This window comes from Physeter macrocephalus, chromosome 12 (genome assembly GCF_002837175.3).
Source record: "Physeter macrocephalus isolate SW-GA chromosome 12, ASM283717v5, whole genome shotgun sequence".
NCBI lineage: Eukaryota > Metazoa > Chordata > Mammalia > Artiodactyla > Physeteridae > Physeter > Physeter macrocephalus.
Genome location: NC_041225.1, coordinates 65,942,755 through 65,963,780, shown reverse-complemented (window position 1 = coordinate 65,963,780; position 21,026 = coordinate 65,942,755). Strand labels below are relative to the sequence as shown.

Sequence of the window (21,026 nt, the reverse complement as noted above, 5' to 3'; positions counted from 1 at the left end):
AAAGAAATTAAAGATGATACCAACAGATGGAGAGATATACCATGTTCTTGGATTGGAAGAATAAATATTGTGAAAATGACTATACTACCCAATGCAATCTACAGATTTAATGCAATCCCTATCAAATTACCAATGGCATTTTTTACAAAAATAGAACAAAAAAATCTTAAAATTTGTAGGGAGACACAAAAGACCCCGAATAGCCAAAGCAGTCTTGAGGGAAAAAAACGGAGCTGGAGTAATCAGACTTCCTGTCTTCAGACTATACTACAAAGCTACAGTAATGGTACTGACACAAAAACAGAAATATAGATCAATGGAACAGGATAGATAGCCCAGAGATAACCCCACGCACCTATGGTCAACTAATCTATGACAAAGGAGGCAAGAATATACAATGGAGAAAAGACAGTCTTTTCAATAAGTGGTGCTGGGAGAACTGGACAGCTACGTGTAAAAGAATGAAATTAGAAAACACCCTAACACTATACACAAAAATAAACTCAAAATGGATTAGAGACGTAAATGTAGGACTGGACACTGTAAAACTCTTAGAGAAAAACATAGGAGAACACTCTTTGACATAAATCACAGCAAGATCTTTTTTGATCCACCTACTAGAGTAATGGAAAGAAAAACAAAAATAAACAAATGGAACCTAATGAAACTTAAAAGCTTTTGCACAGCAAAGGAAACTATAAACAAGATGAAAAGTCAACTCTCAGAATGGGAGAAAATATTTGCAAACAAATCAACAGACAAAAGATTAATCTGTAAAATATATAAACAGCTCATGCAGCTCAATATTAAAAAAACCATCAACCCAATCCAAAAATGAGCAGAAGACCTAAATAGACATTTCTCCAAAGAAGACCTACAGATGGCCAAGAAGCACATGAAAAGCTGCTCAACTTCACTAATTATTAGAGAAATGCAAATCAAAACTACCATGAGGTATCACCTCACAGCAGTTAGAATGGGCATCATCAGAAAATCTACAAACAACAAATGCTGGAGAGGGTGTCGAGAAAGGGAACCCTCTTGCATTGTTTGTGGGAATGTAAATTGATACAGCCACTATGGAGAAAAGTTTGGAAGTTCCTTAAAAAACTAAAACTAGAATTACCTTATGACCCAGCAATCCCACTACTGGGCATATACCCAGGGAAAACCATAATTCAAAAAGACACATGCACTCCAATGTTCATTGCTGCATTATTTACAATAGCCAGGTCATGGAAGCAACCTAAATGCCTATCGACAGACGAATGGATAAAGAAGTTGTGGTACATATATACAATGGAATATTACTCAGCCATAAAAAGGAACGAAATGGGGTCATTTGTAGAGACGTAGATGAATCTAGAGACTGTCATACAGAGTGAAGTAAGTCAGAAAGAGAAAAACAAATATCGTATATTAACGCATATATGTGTAACCTAGAAAAATGGTACAGATGAACCGGTTTGCAGGGCAGAAATCGAGACACAGATGTAGAGAACAAACATATGGACACCAAGGGGGGAAACCAGCAGGGGTGGTGGTAGTGGTGTGATGAATTGGGAGATTAGGATTGACATATATATACTAATATGTATAAAATGGATAACTGATAAGAACCTGCTGTATAAAAAATAAGTAAAATAGGGCTTCCCTGGTGGCGCAGTGGTTGCGCGTCCGCCTGCCAATGCAGGGGAACCGGGTTCGCGCCCCGGTCTGGGAGGATCCCGCATGCCGCGGAGCGGCTGGGCCCGTGAGCCATGGCCGCTGGGCCTGCGCGTCCGGAGCCTGTGCCCCGCAACGGGAGAGGCCACAGCAGAGGAAGGCCCGCATACCACCAAAAAAAAAAAAAAAAAAAAAAAAAAAAAAAAAAAAAATAAGTAAAATAAAATTCAAAAAGTAAACAATAATAGAGCTCACAGGTGCTGAGTGGCCATTAAGTGTGCTAATAACTTTATATGCATTATCTCATCAAAAGAAAATTGCAGCATGATGAAAACATTCTGGATTTAAATAGTGGTGATGGGGGATTCCCTGGTGGCGCAGTGGTTGGGAACCTGCCTGCCAACGCAGGGGACATGGGTTCAAGCCCTGGTCTGGGAGGATCCCACATGCCACGGAGCAACTGGGTCTGTGAGCCATAACTACTGAGCCTGTACATCTGGAGCCTGTGCTCCGCCACAAGAGAGGCTGCGATAGTGAGAGGCCCACGCACCGCGATGAAGAGTAAGTAGCCCCCGCTCGCCGCAACTAGAGAAAGCCCTTGCACAGAAACGAAGACCCAACACAGCCAAAAATAAATAAAATAAATAAATAATAAATAAATAAATGAATAGTGGTGATGGTTGCAGAACCTCACGTATGTTCTAAAACCACTGAAGCGTATACTTTAAAAGAGCAAATTTTATGATAGGTGAATTAGATTTCAACTAAAAAAAAATGTGTATGTGAAAGAGTTTTGGAAAATTACAAAGGTAGAGGTAGTCCACAAAATGCTGTGAAGGATATAATATTGGAATAAGTCAGTCTTGTTTCTTACTCACAAGCTCTTTATAATATGGTTGAAGAGTTAAAACAGGTACATAAGAACTAACACCTAAAACAGGGTGTGAGGGAGGACTGTCATGAGCTTACAGAGTTTTATTAGACAGTCTGAGGACCAAGAGATGAGTGATGTACCCAGCCTCCAGGAGAGTGATATCATTGTCAGGATATAGTTTCATGGAATCAAAGGAGCTATAGCATTCCAAAGAACGGGGATATAATAAAAAAGGTATACTAGCCTTAAAGAAGATTTGATGAGAAAATGAAAATACTATTTTCTTAGAATGTATGACCCTAAACAAGATCTTTCTAAGGTGGTATCACCCTAGATCTCAGCCACTTCTGGTTCCTTATTGTGTGGCGCTATGAAATGTAATCAGTTAAAAAGAAAGGTGTACTTTTCAGTGGCCCTACTCTTAACTCCATTCTCTGAGCATGCCTTGGTTTCAAGATCTTCTGGAACATGGACACAGTTGAAGACATTCTTTTTTACAAAGTCCCTCCAACTTGGTGAGGTTCCAGTCCTGATATTTAATAGCTATATGAGTCGGGGCACATTATTTAAACTCTCTGAGCAGATGGGGAAGGTAGCACTTAACTTTTAGGTCAACTGGGAGTTTCAGGTAGATACTTGGTATGTTTTTCAGTGCCTGGTACCCGGTGAGCCCTCTGGTATGTAGGGCCTAGAAAGAGAGAAGGGGGACAGAGAGAACATATCTTCTATGTCCCTGGGTATCTTTGGGATTCACTGGCTGTATTACAGCTGTGCAAACGCGGGCCACACAGTCGGAGGCTCCCTGAGAACCTTTGGAACCCTCCCCAACAGTGCTGCTCTGTTCCTCCCTGCCAATCCCTTAACTCCTTTGTGGGTGTGAATATTTGCATGCATGATTTATCTTCTCAATTTGATTGAAAACTTCCTGAAGGGCAGAGAACACACTTTACATGTTTGTATTGTCTACACACTTTGCAAATGCAGAATTCATATGATTCAATTTTTATTTATTAGCTGAATGAATAAAAAAGTATAAATCAGTAGGGAAAGTGGAAGACGGGAGGGGTAACCTCTTGTTTTTTTTTTTAACCTCTTGTTTTTGAAATGGTGTGGGGTTCCTTTTGGGGGGAGAGGTTGCGGCTCAGTGCCAGGTTAAAATAACTGGACCCAAACCACTTCTTGACATTATGGCCCATCTAGATTGGTAAGCACAATCTCTACCAGCCAGTAGGACCCCTAAGTCATTCATTTGGAAATGTTTGGGGGTTAAATTAGCAATGATCTGAATCAGTGTGTTTGTTTTGAGGTGAGAGAACAGGCGGCTCTCTGACTCTGGTGCTCTGCAGTGTCACTTACTCCCGGCAGCAGTGACTCTAGGCCCCAGAGTCCCCTTCAGTCGTAAAACCTCTGTTCCTTGGTGAGGGTTAGTCTCTGGAAGGGCAAAACATAACACTCAGCCTGACTCCGACTTCAGTTGACAATGTAGACTTGGACCATGAGAGTTGTTCTGTACTCAGAGATGCGCGCGAGCATTGAGTGCGTTTGAAGACATCGTCAAGTTTTCTCTAAAGGGGGGCCCTGGAGTATAGAACTGTACCGTGTTGCAGCTTATAGAAGCTTATAGACCATAAACAAGCCTCCTTGCTAATCTACATGCCATCCTGGGTTGCACACTTGTCCACTTGCTTAGTGATACTCTAAGAGTATGATAAATAAATGAACAACAAAAAGAGAAGACAATTTTTCACTTTTTACTGTTTTCCTGGACATAGTTGAGCCAAACGCTTCTTCATAACAACCCCAGAGTAGGGGAAAAGAAGCAGTGGACGTATGTGTATGCCATACGCAAGCTAAAGCTTTATATATGTGTATTCTGTTTTATCTGTTTCGAATGCATATAGATTGAAATATATCTGCATCTATAACTCACAAACATCCTACCTGAAGTATGCCCAAGATACTGAGTATACCATTAAATCTTGATCTTTGTTAAAACAAATATTTTTCCAATGAATATGTGATTGCAGATGGAATTAAGAGATGCATTAACTATGGTGTCACTTGCTAAAACTTCCAAGTTCCTTTCCGGTGTCATCTTTCATTTTTCCTTTTAACTAGGTCTAATAATATAATCCTTATTCCGAAATGAGCTTTTGTGAAAAAATCAGTAATTACCTTTGTCACTATTTATTTAATGAATCCATGGAAAGACTTCATTAAATTATAAATGCCTCGTTACTGATATTCTCATAATAGATTTTTGAAATTATGGTGTGAGCCAGTTATCTATTGCAAGGAAGACACAAAGTTGAAAAATCAGTACATGTCCAGTGAAATTACTGCTGGTTTTGCTAATGCAGTGTCATGAGAATTTGCCAGGGACAATCACATTTAATCCCAGAGAATAAGAATTTGGAATGAATTTTTTTTAATTGTAATTATATATTGGCAAGAAAGTTTACCAAGTTTTGTTTATATAATTGAAATGACTTGCTATCCTGTCAATATGGGAGGGATGTGTTTTGAGAATATTTACAGTTTCTGAATGGATTTATAAATATTGGTCCTCTAAACATGCTTGATATTAATATTTTATAGTTTATATGCCTTTTTAAATTTATTTGTTTTTAGGGAAAAAAATTGACCCATTGGCTATTATTTATGCTTAAGTTGTTTCTCAAGGACTTGATGCAACCTGGGGTGGGGTAAATAATGTCTGAGTTAGGGTACAGTCTATTGTTTGAGCCTACTTTGGTGGTATTCAGCTCTGGTCTAGCTGACTCTGGAGTTTGAATCCATGAGATGTTAAAGATGTTGCAAGTTGAAGAATAAACATATGCAGTGAAAGATGGGCATCATTTAAAAGTCAGAAGCTTTCCAAGTATCAGCAATTCTCACTGTTTCTTAATAGTTTGTTTTACTATGTTGCAAGAAATGAATCCCTGAGAAATCTGGGCATTTCTTTACCCTAGAAAATAAGCATTTTACATTTCATATTGCAGAAACATTTACAGATAAGGTAAAAGTCTCTTTTTCAGAGTTTGGTGCATTTTGTATCTTTAGTATTGTAATGCGTCTATTCACAGAACTTGACTCTCCTTACTGATTAGAACTCTGATGAAAATAGCCTACTCTAGACTTCCTATCAGAACAAGTAGGAAACTTGAAGAATTTCTTTCCATCTTTCCTGGGATAAGATGCATGACTATAATAGAAGAGACAGTAAAACAATCAGCTCTAGAGTAACAAATATCTCCATGTACTTGTTATGGTGAAAGAGCTGATTCCTAGGTTGCAACAGGAATTTAAACCTGTTCTGTCGAATATTTCTTCCTGACCCCAGTAAAGTCTAGGAAATGTCTCAACACTACCTTGGTCATTTTTAGATAATTAAAAAAATCATCTGTTCATGTTTAGACGTAAGTAATTTCAGCTTACTCCTTTGTAATAATAAATACAATTTCAGTTAAAGCCAGTCTCTTATCCCTTTACCCCTGCTTGGGCTGCCTTAGAGCTGCCACTTGCACTGGGTGAGGGAGCAGGGTTGTTTCTCCTCTTGTTTACATGATGTTTACTCTTCTTCCTCCTTGACTACTCCAGGGATGAAGCAGGAGAAGGAAGAGGAGATAAGGGGCAGAAATGATCTTACTTGGCTAATACAATAGTAACTGTCTAGCTGTGCTTAGCCCATGCTTAAGATGGACACTGAGGGGCACTCTTGGGGGGCATTTTGGTGGGGTTTTTTAGTTCTCTTAACCACATCCTTCAGATGATCATTTAGGATTTCCGCCTCAGTCCCTGGGCACCCATCACTGCAACTCCAGGTTCTTTCTCTTGAGTTGTCTTAACTACTCACCACCTCTCTCCCCAGGGGACCTCTTGGATAGAATACAACACAATTCATTGCTGGGTCTCTAACCCATGGTCCATGTATAATGCTCACATGTTCCTTCTAACAAACTAATGTACAGGTGAGCCCTGGTGCAGTAATAACTTCTTGCTCTGCCATCAGAGCATCAGCCAGTCACAGTCTCTCCCCTTGAAGATTTGTCAGGCAAGCATCAAATCCCAGGCAAGGGCAAGTGGGGTTGCTGATTACCCCAACAACTGCCCCAAGTTCCAGGAGACAAGTATCAAACTTTCTGAGATGTTCCATTAAAGTCCCTTTCCTGTGCACACCTAAGATAAGGGAAAAGTAGCATTCTACCTTGGCAGTACATGCAAATCACATCACATTCAAAAATCCTCTTCTAATTATCAATCGCTTCTTGGTCTGTCTTGCCTCTTTAATGGGCTGCAAATAGGTAATTAATTCAGGGTCTCAAAAGCAGTTTTCAGTGCTCTTCTTTGCAAGTCTGGCTTAGGCAATCTTGTACCTCATTTTGTAAAATGGAAGTAGAAATCTGTATTTGTTTGTTTGTTTGCTTTTTTACTTATTGGTGTCTCAGGATTGCAGCTGAAACTGAGACAAAAAGAGTCCATTTTAACATCCTATTATGTCCACATATCAGTTGCTTACTATCCTCTATAAAATTATTTTAAGCACGCATTGATTGATACATACAATCTGCAAAGCATAATAAGAGGCTCCGTGGTGCTCCCACTCTAGCCAGAAAGATAAAACAGGTAACAAAGAACAACCATATTTACCAAATCTGCCAACTGCAGCTAGAGGATGACCCAATATTACTAAAATTCAGCCTAGTATAATGAGTGGGAACTCAACCTCTGGAGCCCGACTGCCTGGGTTTGAATCACAGCTTTTCTCTTTCTAGCTGCGTGACCTTAGCCAAGTTACTTAGTCACTCTGTGCTTCAGTTTCCTCATCTGTCAAATGCAGATAAAATAGTACCTCTTTCCTGGGGCTGTTAGGAGAAATACCAGAGTTAGTATTTGTAAAGTGCTTAGAACACTATAGAAGTGTTGTTTAAATAAAGATAATAAACCTCTTAAATAAGATTCTTACAAAATTTCCTGTGGAGTTATATCACGTATGTGTTAAAATACAAATATGCCATGTTAAATATTTTACTGAAAATGAGCAAATAGGAGTTCTACCAAAATGAAAAAATAATGAGTGTTTGCACCAAAGACCTATGCTAAAAAGATGTCTAAAAATGTCTTTATAGGCCCTTGGATAAAAGGTTAGTGTTTATTGGAATCCTGTTGTTTAGTTATCATCTGAATCAATCTACCAAAAACCAAAATGCCTTACAATGGCATATATTTAAAAATAAGCATCTTGAGAAATATGGTAGAAAATAAAAATAAGCCCAGGGGAAAACAGTATAGCAGGGGTCTATGCAGCTTGTAAAATTTCCCTACTCACTTTGACTCTGTGTTTCCTAATAACCAAAGTCAGGAAGGAAAGGTGATTTTAAGTCATATTGTTCATCAAGCCCAAAACAAATCAAAACCCCAAAAAATAAAAACCATACTAACCTATTATAAGAAAGAGATCTTTTATGGACACTAAGAACCAGGAATAAGAAGTATAGAAGGGGGGCTTCCCTGGTGGTGCAGTGGTTGAGAGTCCGCCTGCCGATGCAGGGGACACGGGTTCGTGCCCCGGTCCGGGAGGCTCCCACGTGCCGCGGAGCGGCTGGGCCCGTGAGCCATGGCCGCTGAGCCTGCGCGTCCGGAGCCTGTGCTCCGCAACGGGAGAGGCCACAACAGTGAGAGGCCCGCGTACCGCAAAAAAAAAAAAAAAAAAAAAAAAAATAAGTATAGAAGGGGACAATGACAATGATCAGTGTCCCAAACAACATCTTCAAATACTTCCCTTCAATTAATGCAGTGTTATACAAGATTTTTTTTTTTTTTTTTACAATAACCCTCAGTGTAAACTGATGCCATGCTCTTGCTGCTTAGTTCAATGATGAGAATCCAGCAAGAGGTCAAGAGGATGTGGTCCAAATCTTCTGGTTTCTGAAATTCTGATTTTAAATTTCTGCAGGAATGGATGGACTATATGTCCTTTACATCCCTTTTCCCCCATGTCGTTCCTCTCAACTGAGGTTTGATAAAAGGTGAGCTGCAGACAGTTTGAGGTTATGTACTCTGACAAGGGCCCACAGTGCAAGTATTCTGTGCTACTGATTAAGGGCAAATCCACATGCTTTAAAAATCAGCTGAACTCATGGTAGAGTTGACAGCCCTGTTGTTAGAGAAGGCTTCTCAAAGACAGAGGACATAAGCACATGCTTCTCTTTGCTGCCTTGTATTATGAAATTATAAAGTTAACAGCCACAAACTTTGCACTTAGAATGTTGCTTTGCACAGTTCAGAGAGGTAGTTACTTTTAGATACCCATATCTTAGCTTCATCTTAGCTTAGGTATAAGTGAAGAACGAGGGAACTGAATTCTAACTCTAGCACCCCTCTATTTAGTTATATGACCTTGAACAACTCATTGCACCTTCCTGTGTCATAGTTTCATCAACTGCAAAATAAAGAAATTCAGTGAATTTCAGACTCATATCATATGATGATTTTTTGTGTGTGTGAATAATGATTGTACTCATTAAATGCCTGTCTGTGTGCCCATACCCTGCAGAGTGATTTTCTATATTGTGAGCTTTTGTCCACTTTGTATTTAGAAATAGACTTCATTGCTCTGATTTCACCAGTTATTAAAAGGGAGAATTTCAAGCCTCAATTTTCTTGTGAAATGGAAGGCGTGGATTAAAGGAGCTATGTTAAAGAATATGAAAGTATATCCTTTAACACAGGCAGCTGTGCGCCTTGTCTGTGGCAACCTCTGGGAAGAAGGCAGCTCAATTCTCTTGAAAGCGTGTCTTTTGGAATATCAATTATCCATGAAAGAGATGCTTCAGATTTATCCAAATGTCAAGCACCTTGCCGGAGCTTTTCAGAAGTAAAATCGGAGGAAAGCAGCTGTTGTCCTGAAGCATGTTTTGGAGCAATACCCTGTATGTAATTCTTTTTAAATGATGATGAATCAGCACAACTTCATATAACTCTTTTTACTCCCCTCCTCCCTTCCAGCATCAAGGAAAAATCGGAGTTAAATTTAATGTTGGGACAGATGACATCGCCATCGAAGAGTCCAATGCAATCATTAACGATGGGAAATACCATGTAGTCCGTTTCACGAGGAGTGGTGGCAATGCCACGTTACAGGTGGACAGCTGGCCAGTGATTGAGCGCTACCCTGCAGGTAAGCCAGTGAATGTGTATCGGGGGAAGATTTTATGAAAAACAAACTGGAAAACGAAGCGTTGTTTTCGTCCGTTTCACCCAGTTGTGGGTTTTCTGAGAAACCGTCAAGTATTTATCAGATTTTAGAGTCATGTGAATGTAATGCTGTCCTAAACTGTTCTTGATACAGTGTACAAATGACATTTTATAGGAGAACTTGAAGGCACACGTTATCGTTTGCAAAATTCGGGACATCAGTGAAACCAGAAGAATGCACACATAAAAGGCACAACATGTCAAAGCTCTTTGTTAACTGGATCCTTGCATTTGAACAAAGGAAAGGCTTTGTCAAAAGTAACAAAGTTAAAATTTAAACCTAAGAGAGGGAATATCATACCACTTTCTCTGAAAGAAAATAGGAGGAGAGTTCCTTTGATGGTGGTACATAGCTGAAACTCATGAAAGCTGCAGGAGGACCATGGGACAAACAGAGAAATAGTAAAGGAACTATATATAGTACCATAAAACAGCAGTTATAAGAACATGTAAGTAAATGAAATTTTTTTTCACTGTCATATAACCATGGGGTTTTGCAAAGATTCTGTGACACTGGTAGTATTAGGCATTTCAAGTCTATAAAATGTATGTCAAGCTATTATTGATAAAATAAAAATTATCTTGTTCATCATTAATGAGTTTTGTCAGTACTGTTATTGAAACAAAGGCAGTAGATTAGAAACTTAAACCAGTGTTACTCGTGATTGCATATATTCTCAATTTTTAAAATGCTATTTTAAAGTAAAATCCAAATTAAAAGTCCAAAGGTATTTTACTGAAATTATTATCCTTTCCATATTTTAGTACAAAAGAGGTTACTAAAAACATCAGTCTCATTTATCTGTATATAGAAAGATAAAGAAAGATTAGTATAAAAAAAGATTATAAAAAGAAATTTTTATTTTGCACAATAAAAATGATTACCAAAATTTATATATAAATTTCTCTATTACAGTATTTGTTTCTTGAAAGAAATAATTCGAGGAAGTAACTAACTTACTAAATAAAGATCCGGTTTTTTTTAGTACTACTTACACACAATTATGGAATGAAATGTCTGTGATACCCTTTTGGATCTTTTATAATTTACAGCATCTACATCTTCAAGCCACATTTCAAACCTATTCTATAAATCTGGTGCTTTGCAAGTATTTGCTGAATTAAATGTAATTAAAAAAAAACCCTTCTCTATGACAAAATTCAGAAGCAAGCACATTAATAATATGCCCAGTGCCTTTTATAATACTGGCAAATAGTAGACACTCAATAAATATTTGCTGAATTGATGTCCTTGGAATTATCCCGGTTTTAAACTACAGTTACAAGAATGCACACCTTCTGTTACCAACTTTAATAAGACTAAGGAATGGAAGATCTGGAAGGAAAGTAACTTAAATATGTATGCAGTGCTACATAGCCCCTGCTAATCCCTTATTGCATGTACTGAATCCTAGTAGAAATGTAATTTTTATGATAACTGCAGCCTTAGTGAAACAACAGAAACGTAAACTGGTGAATTTCCTAAAATCCAGATTAATCAATACCTATTTACTGAGAGGAAATCATTGCACTGGACACCACTGAAGATATAAAGTAGGATGAGATCTAGACTCTGCTCCTGGGATGTTGTCATCCGTGAACAGTGAACCTGACCATGTAAAATGATAAATCCTGTTACTATTACAGTGTGGCAGTTGCCTCTTGAAGCCTAGCTTTGTTTCACCAGTTAATTCTTTAAAATTATCTTAGTTTAGTAACTTTTCACTCTTATCATACTTCTAAACTAGTATCTTTAAGAGCCCTATTCTAGAGAATGTTAATGGTGACTTATGAGAGGAGAGAGGAAGTCCCACTCTCAAGTTAGTTTGGGAAATTCTGGGTTAACTAAGTTAAAAATATCTACGCTTGTACTTTGTTATATTAATACCATAATGAATCTCTAGAAGAGAAATATAGTATGCATTTCCCAAGCATAGATAATCAGAACCTCATTTTCTAATGCACTAATGCGCTTGGATAAATATTTTATGTTTTTAAAAATTTCTATAGCTCACTATTTTAATATATTTTATCTAACAACCCTTTAACTGTGCACATACCAGATACTATATTCTAGGCATAGTCCAAAAAAGACATGATCCCTGTCTTTTTGTGGTATGCTAATGTCCAATTTGAATGTCAGTAGCTGAGATTGGACCAGTGTTAATTAACTAAGTCAACAAATATTTCTATATTTTTTTCTAGACTAATAGTTGTTTAACACATATGATGTCTTATGTACCAATTAAATGGATGCTCAGTATATGAAACAATATAAAATATATTTAAAAATCAGAAGCTGGCAAAATCATGATAATTAAGGAACGACTCTTCAGTAATACTCAATTTAGATGCCACCTTTTATATTTAGTCAAAGATTCTAAGTGTCCTTTCACCAAAAAGTATTTTAGATGTTATTAATAAATCAAAAGTGAGCAAAGTTGCAATTATTCTGAAGGATACAAGCAAGGGTAAAACACAGAATCTGCCCTTGAGAAAATTAGAGCAGCTGTGAGGAATTTTGATATATACATATAAAAAGTTAACGATCGATGTGTAAAGAACTCAGGGGAGTCACCATGGTTGTCATCAAGCATTTTATTAATCATCTGCTCTGTGTGCATTTCAGCATGATGTTGAGGTAGGAAATAAGCCATGAAAATTCAAATACCTATTTCTCTCAGAGCTTCCTCTGCAACAATGCCATGAAGACTGAATACAAATTTACAAGTATGTGTCATCTAGATTAAAGTTTTTAGAACAAAGTGATCTTATGTATGAGCTCAACAGAAATGTCTAGCATATCTCTATTATACTGGTTTGTGGTATGACTATTTTTATTTTAAAAGTTTTTTGTTTTTGTTTTTGTTTTTGGTTATTATTCATTAGAAAAACAGATGGACTAATGCTTTTACCACTAAATCCTGTAATCAGGAAATTGGAAACCAACAGACTATATTTGGTTCCTTTTTAAGTGCCTGTACTGCAAAATATAGGTAATAGGGGTTGAAATTAGTAATTAAGTATAGCACTTAACCTTCCATTATAGGACTTTGTGGTAAGTGCTTTTATATGAAGCAATTCATCTGGTAGCAACACTATACTTTTAATGAAAAGTACCTAAAGCATTGACCAGTGGTATTAGCCTATAATTGTCTGGAAGGCTTTCATAGAGAAACTAATTAGTAGAGGTAGATTTTATGCTCTTCTGGAGTGTGTGAAATATTCTCATAACGCAACAATTCACAAGTTAGAATAAATATTGAATTTTCTGAATAGCAGACCCAGTTTTCATTATTTTCTGTGCATTGAGCAAAGTATAGAAATAATATTTTGCAAACCATTTAAAGTCGAGAAAGCCATTTCTTGGTGCTTATCAGTTAAAGCTCTAGAATATAATGCATCATTAATCCCTGATTTGTTCATAATTACAGTTGGCAAAATTTTCTTTCTCAACAGACATAGACTTCATCTTCTCATGATGTTAATCCACAAAACCTAACATTATTTTACTAGCCCAGACTAAAGATTTCTCCAGATAAACCACAATTACCTTCGAGGATAAACCATTGACTTCATTTGTCTACCACAGAATGCCAAAAAGATGTTATTTATTCTGTACAAGGTCAAAGATTCATTTTATTCCTGTCAAGTTAATATATCAAATCAACAAATATATACTATATTAAAGGAACTTCCTAGGCTTACCATCTGGTTACAGAGATACGTAAAAAATGTTCAAGATTAAAAATATACTATGTGGGAAAATACAAGTGTTATCATATCATATTCAGCGAATTTCTGAATAAGAAAAATAAAAAGGGAAAATTGGTTCCAAGGAAGACAAGCCATTTTGGAGTGAGTGGTCTAGCAAGACTACAAAAAATATAAGAAGTTTGATTTGGGGCTTGAAAGGCTAGATTACATTTTAATGGGATTAGCAGGAAGAGGTAGAGACAGAAAATAATTAGGAAGCTATTAAAAAGTCCAGGTATCAAAAGATAAAGGCCTAAGATAAGGTGTGAGGGTATGAGAAAATAAAGAGGTTGAATACAGAATACATGAGAAGACCTAGTGAACAACTGAGTAAAAGGAGAGTCATTTCTACTTTTTAGTTCCCCTCTCTCTCTCAGTGTAACCATTGTTTATTCAATGTTTTGATGCTGCAGTGTGGCCACTAGACTGCATTAGGTAACAATGAAATGGAAACCTGTGATAGGAATAAGTAGAGAAGTCAGAGATATAGTTGCTGTTTACTAAGAGTTTAGTCTATTTGGGAGACAAAGAAGGATTTTGAAAACCTACCAATGTCACATAAAACGGATTAGCTTCAAAGTTAGTAGTACGGGGTTTAGTTGCTATTAGAGTTTAAAGAAAAGAGAAAATGGCGATCTGGAGTGTTGTAACAAAGCAGATAGTTTAGGCATGGAAGATTTGAAAGAAAAAGGAATAACTCAAGGAAAGACTTCATGGAGAGGGTGTAAATGCTTTTTGCATGACCATGCAATTTGGCTCAAAGATCTTATGGGTATTATCTCTAAATCTTGACTTTGTTTTCATCTTCAAAGGCTTCAAATATTTCAGGGCTCAGGGAAAGTCATATTGATGATTTCCCTTTAAATTCTGCATACTTAGTTTAGATTAATTGATTGATTGATTTTTAGTTCAGGTCATTAATTATTATGTATTTAAGCCACTCCATCATTGAAAGTTTCCTATATGGTACTAAAGTATCCATTGGTTTGAGGATTTTTATGTTTTTATTTCTTTTTAACTGAATTTTTACTATGTGGATGATATAATTGAGAAAAATCTACCTCATTTATAATCATAGAATTTGAAGGAGGGAAGGAACTTCAAAGATCTTCTCTTCCAGCTCCTTCATTTTTCAGACAATAAAATGGAATCTTCTAGAGGCTAATGGATTTGATCAGGATCACTATGCTAGTTAGTGGCAGAGCCAAAACTACACTTGGAAACTCCTGTCTACTGGCTCTGTGTGCTTTCCTTTATACTGTCTGGGAGACAAAAAACAAACAGCAGAGAGATCATTAGGTGTATCCTTCAACATAGCAAGGTATATTCTTCATAACTGAACATTATGATTTACATGATCAGGCATAGCTGTCTATATTAGTCCATGTCACAGCCTACTGCTTCTGCTGACCCACACAGACACACACACACACACACAAAACTATCGTATGAATGTTAAAAAATAGTAACACATGGAATAAAAATAAGTTTCTTACAAAAACCATAGTTTTTTGTTATCAATAAATTTTTGAATAGTATTACTTATTAGTAGGCACTGATTATTTTTTAACCTCACTTTAAAAACTTTATTAACAAATTAAGGAAACCATTATGAATCATACTCTTTTACTGTTCCTGCAGCAGTCAACCTTTAGGTTGACATGATTTCAAACTTTATATATTTACTAATTTATATTTATTTCTCAGTGACATCACTTGAAACTTAGTTGATTTCAGTAGCTAGAAGAGGAATGGTTCATTAGAGGATTCAAGTATAAGAATTCTTAAGTATTATTCGGGAGAAAAACTGTATCTTAATAGAAGACTTGCCCCTGTCTTGGTTAAATGTAGAGAGATGGGAAGAGTGTGACTGAATTTTGTTTCCCTCCTACAAAGTAAGGCAGTGAAAATCTAACTCACTTATGAAAACTGATAAGCCATACAGAAGATGTGAATCATTCTTTAAATAAACTACAAGTTTGGGGTAGGCTCCAACAGAAGACATGATTATCAGGACTTGGCATATAATAGAGTACTTAATAAATAATTGTTGAATAGATCCCATTTCCTCATTTAACTTCAATGTCAAAGTATTGTCTTTTGCTCCTGTTTTTTAGCCAAAACATACATAGGTGCATGGATAAATATTTATGTGAATATATAAATGTTTGGCTTTCTATTTGATATAGTTAACTGTTTACTAATCCAAATTATCCAAATTATCCAAAGTAAAGCTTCATACTGTGAGAAATCTGAAACTTCAAATACGATAGCTTTATTAGAATTAGTGACTAAAACTCTGACTTTTTCCGTTTTAATTATCTTCTTTCACGGTGTTCAGTTTTTCTGAGACTTTGGGGGCTTTTCTTAATGATGAAGCATAATGAACTCTTTATTGAGCAGTATATTAAATACATCTACCTAAAATGCTTAGCTTCAGAGAAATTGTATCCAAGGAGATAGAAAGAAATGATATATTCTCAGACTTCTCACTTGTTCTTATATATTCTCAGTGACCTGCATTTTTTTCTTTTTTAATATCAAAGCGTTCTTACAGTTACTGTAACACAACCATATTAGGATTTTTAATTTTCTGATAAAAGAAAGAAAAGTTCTCTCATGGTTTGATGGGCAACATTTAGACTACACAGTCTGGCAAACATAGATAATATAAATATATATAAATGGCAGCCCTTCTTCATGGTTCCCAGAAGATTCCCCCTGTATCTTCTTGTTCCCCGTCATTGTTTCCAAATTACAATTTGTTTAGAGATTTAAATTCTTATCATAATAAAGGGAGGTGTTGATTTCACTCCTGAAAAATACTTGGGTTAAACAGAGAATGGCATTATCACAAATTTTAAGTAAAGTTAGCCAAAAATGTTGACTGAGGAACTGGGTTCAAGGACTCTTCTTCAAAAGTACTGATCAGGATAATGAATCTACCTACTAGTTAAAAACAATGAATCACTTATGTCAGATACAAAAAAAAACAGTTGCCACTATAAATGAAAATTTAGTTTTTAGGAGTTGAGATAGAAATAGGTTTTCAGAAATAGGTAAAGGCTAAAAGTCATAGAAATTACATTTTTAAGGATATTAGGCTTTCAGGAAACTTGCAGGTGTTTGGTTGTTTGAAGAGATTTATAGTTTTGTGACAATGCTTTTATAATTTGATTATTATCTAAAAGTATCTTTATTGTAACGTAGTTTATAATAACCTGAGTTTAATGGGAGATCAGCCATGTTCCCAGCTTAATGATGGGCCCTTCTTTTAATTTTTTCTCAAACACTCTGATCCCTATTTTATCAAGAGGTTTTATTAAAGTGCCCAGGAATATTTATATATTTTTATGATAAATACTGATAATAACGAGTATTTTTGTGTGTGATTAAACAGTTTTTTAAAAATTCTACTATTTGCTTTTTTTTCCTCTCAACTCTTAATGTGAGCATTTGAATACCACCTATGAGTAAGTCTCGTACTTTTCATACTATTTCCCTTTGTCTGCTGTCTACCCACTTTTCTTATCTTGTTAGCTCAGGAATTAGTTGGTATTAAATGTCATTTTTTTCCTAGTAAACAATGACAGTTTGTTCAAGAGGTAGCAGAATAGCAAAAAGGTAAAAATTTCATACACTAATGTTGAAGTTCTTTATGAAGTACAAAAATTAGGTAACTATCTGCAGTTTTAGATTAATCTAGATCAATTTTTCTTAACTTCCTTTGAATCTCTGCCTCTATAAGAATCTGATAAATAGGGCATCTTATCTTTAGAAAAATACACAGGTATCTGCATGTACACTCAGTGATGCATATGATTTTTAGGGGTTGTGCCTCAACATCCTTATGGCCCATTAACCTCTGAATTAGAATGCAGAACCTCTGCTCTGGGTGATCTTAAGGAGGTCTAGAATTTAGGGGTAAAAATAAAGTCTATTTAATGAACATATGAGGAGGAACCTCCTCCTACCCAAATGAAGCAAGCTTCCAATGAAATGTAACTGCCCTTTATTAACCTTCTAATAATAATAACCTTCTAACCACTGATGTTACCCTGGATGTAGCCTCTGCTAGTTCAGATAAAATTCTTTTTCTTTAACAGAACAAGCCCAATTTTTGTACTTCCAATTTAGAAAAATTGTTCTCTCAAATACGATTACAAGAATGTCATAATCCTTCCAATAAATGGATTTTGACCACTGATACTGTGCTCGCTATAATTCTAACATTGGTGCATTGCATAATAAATATCCTTAAAATCTAAGTGCCTGATTTGAGGGTCTCATTTGGATAGATCTATTGGTAAGTCATCTGAGGATTATGAAGTGTGATGGTGAAATAACAGTGTCCAATGCAGTCAAGACAAAAATGACTATTAATCTGACACCTTTGGAAAGGATTACTTTTTATTATTATGAGGGCAAGGTAATAAAGCCCTTTGCATGTATAGAGGAAACTTTAGAACTCATGGAGAAGGATAGTTTATCTCTTCTTCTCTCTGTACTAGATAATTTTTCACCTTTTTCTCCCTATCACATTCTTAATCTCTATAGTTTATTCTCGATTATATGTACTTAATTCATTCCAGGAGAACACTGACAATCCACTCCTTCCTTTCCATGAAAAATAGATCCTTGGGCTTCCCTGGTGGCGCAGTGGTTGAGAGTCCGCCTGCCGATGCAGGGGACACGGGTTCGTGCCCCGGTCCGGGAAGATCCCACGTGCCGCGGAGCGGCTGGGCCCGTGAGCCATGGCCGCTGAGCCTGCGCGTCTGGAGCCTGTGCCCCGCAATGGGAGAGGCCATAGCAGTGAGAGGCCCGTGTACCACAAAAAAAATAAATAAATAAAAAAATAAGATCCTTAACATAAAAAATGTTATAACTGATTAAGTTAGGAAAATATATATTCACGGTTCTGTATTATGAATGAGCTACCTCAAATGTGACAAACAAAGGCATTTTTGGCACTATCCAAAGTTCTCAATTAAAAAAAAAAATCCATCTAGGGCAAGGATTGGCAAACTTTTACTGTAAAAAGCCAGGTAGTAAATATCTGCCTTTTGTGGGCCACATGATCTTTGTCACAATTACTCAACTTCACCACTATAGGTCAAAAGCAGCAATAGCTAATAAGTAAATGAATGGGTGTGGTTATGTTCCAATAAATCATTATAAAAGTAGATAGAGGGACACATTTGACCTGTCGGCCACAGTTTATTGACCCCTGATATAAAAGCATGACAGAAGGACACAGGAACCAATCTGAAAGAGCTCGTAATAGCCAGAAGGAGCTATTTGAGCAACAAAATAAATATAGTATTGGATTATAAACCCAATAGTGAAATAAATATCTGTGAGCACATACTGATATTAAGTGATTGAATAGATAGACAGACAGACAGATAGATAGGTATGTGTGGGAGTGGGGACAGCTCTTTCTTACAGAGGAATTCCAGTACCAAATGTAGAAGGCAGATGGAAGTAGAAATTCAACATTAGAACTTCAAAGTAATAATTGTTGAAGGCAAGATTCACCAGTATATGCTAAAATTAGTGGGTAGAAGTTTGAGTAGAGGCTAGTAATTTATGTAATCTAAAAGTGTCTCCTGCAAGCGGAATATAGAAACTTTCCACAGAGAAACTCAGCAGATCACCTTAACTAAGTGGTTGAGTTAAACACCACGAGTAATAAGAAATATGGACCTCATGCACCTCCTGATACGATGTGCTGAGAGAGGCGCTTTATTTCTCTGGTATTCTTTGTATTCTCAGTTAAAATTCGTGACCTCAGTCTAATCATGACAAATACAATGTGGAAATCTGGACTGGATCCTGGAACACAAAAAGGACATTAGTTAAAAACTGGTAAAACCTAGTAAAGTCTTTACATTAGTTAATAGTGTAGTAACAACGTCAATTTCTTAGTTTTGGTAATTGTCCAATGGTTATTGAAAATGTTAACAGTAAGTTAGGCTAGGTGTAAGTTATGTAGAACTCTCATTACTATCTTTTACAACTTTTCTTTAAGTTAATTTTTTTTTTTTTTTTTTTTTTTGGCGGTACGCGGGCCTCTCACTGCTGTGGCCTCTCCCGTTGCGGAGCACAGGCTCCGGACGCGCAGGCTCAGCGGCCATGGCTCACGGGCCCAGCCGCTCCGCGGCATGTGGGATCTTCCCGGACCGGGGCACGAACCCCTGTCCCCTGCATCGGCAGGCGGACTCTCAACCACTGTGCCACCAGGGAAGCCCAAGTTAAAACTTTAAATGATTTTCATTTAAAAATACCTTTTATTCAATTCTGTATATAACATTACTCCAGAAAAAAATATTTTAAACCACAAAACTTCGTGTCTTTGTAAAACTAAGTTAGATATAATTGTTATGACTAAATTGTATATTAACATGTTCATATGGTTATTAGGAAAGTACATTTATTCCTAAGGAATAGAAACCTAATTTCTGTAACAATCCAAAGTTGTAACCTAATCTAATATTTGTTAGTTCTTAATTAAGACAGAATGACATAATAAATGTGAAAACCTTTTGAAGTATGACGCTTTTAAATAGGCCATATATTAAAATTTAAATTATGATGAATATTTTGTGTCAGATTTAGCCTCATGGGTTGACTACTTCTCAAAGAAAGACTTTCATCTTAAACATTTAAAAGTCTGTTTTGTTTTTAGCCTTATGAGTTTTACTGCATTAGAAAGCATCTAACGTTCCCACCCCCATCCTGGAAATCTGAGACTAACTTTCCTCATGTTAAGTATTATTGAAGTAATTTGTCATCTTGAGCGTATTATCTATACTGGTGGCCTGAACATTTAAAATGACTGTTGAGAACCCAGAAAAGAATATACCTAACATAAGTCTCTCTAGATATTACCATATGTATTTCCAATGAAGCAATGAAGTATTTTAGCTAGATATATGAGATATAAAACTGGACAGAATAGAAGGACATTTAGCTTCATTTTTCTACGCAGTGTCAACTAATTGATAGCACGCCATAATAATTTTTTAGGGTCACCTTCTGGAGCATTTTAGAAGTCCACGTGGAGTCTTCAGTTCTCTCATTTATTATTTTTATTGCTCAGTTTGGCAGAGGAGTTGGATGAGGGTGTGTTTTCTGGTTAGAGGAGAAACAAACAAATAGAAGCTTTTTAAAATGCAAAGGTTTGCTTTGCAGAGAAGAGGGGCAGGATGGTGGTGATCACAGTAGGAAACAGACCTGGGGATAATTAGATGAGGCTTATGCTTTATGGAAGTGAAGTTCAAATAGAAGATTAAATCCATCACATTGACTCAATAAGGAAAATGGTGTCGCTCAAGGATTGGGGTGAAGAGGTAAAGAGAACTCACCCCAAATCCCAGATGTTCACAGAGCTTATTTCAATTCCTGGCTTTGGTAGGATCTAGAATCAGCAACAGTGAGTTAGGTATTCTATGCTGGGCACTCCCTACTGGAA

The 21,026-nt window shown here is 36.5% G+C and overlaps 1 protein-coding gene across 22 annotated transcripts in view; it reads left to right on the top strand.

Moving 5' to 3' along the window:
- NRXN1 (neurexin 1) overlaps nucleotides 1-21,026 on the top strand; it is a 1,147,673-nt gene that overhangs the window by 960,389 nt on the left and 166,258 nt on the right. For all 22 annotated transcript variants that reach the window (XM_024118775.1, XM_024118772.1, XM_024118771.1 and 19 more), the window contains one exon: nucleotides 9,548-9,719. In XM_024118775.1, coding sequence (XP_023974543.1) covers nucleotides 9,548-9,719 — 172 coding nt within the window. The remainder of the gene's footprint in view (nucleotides 1-9,547; nucleotides 9,720-21,026) is intronic.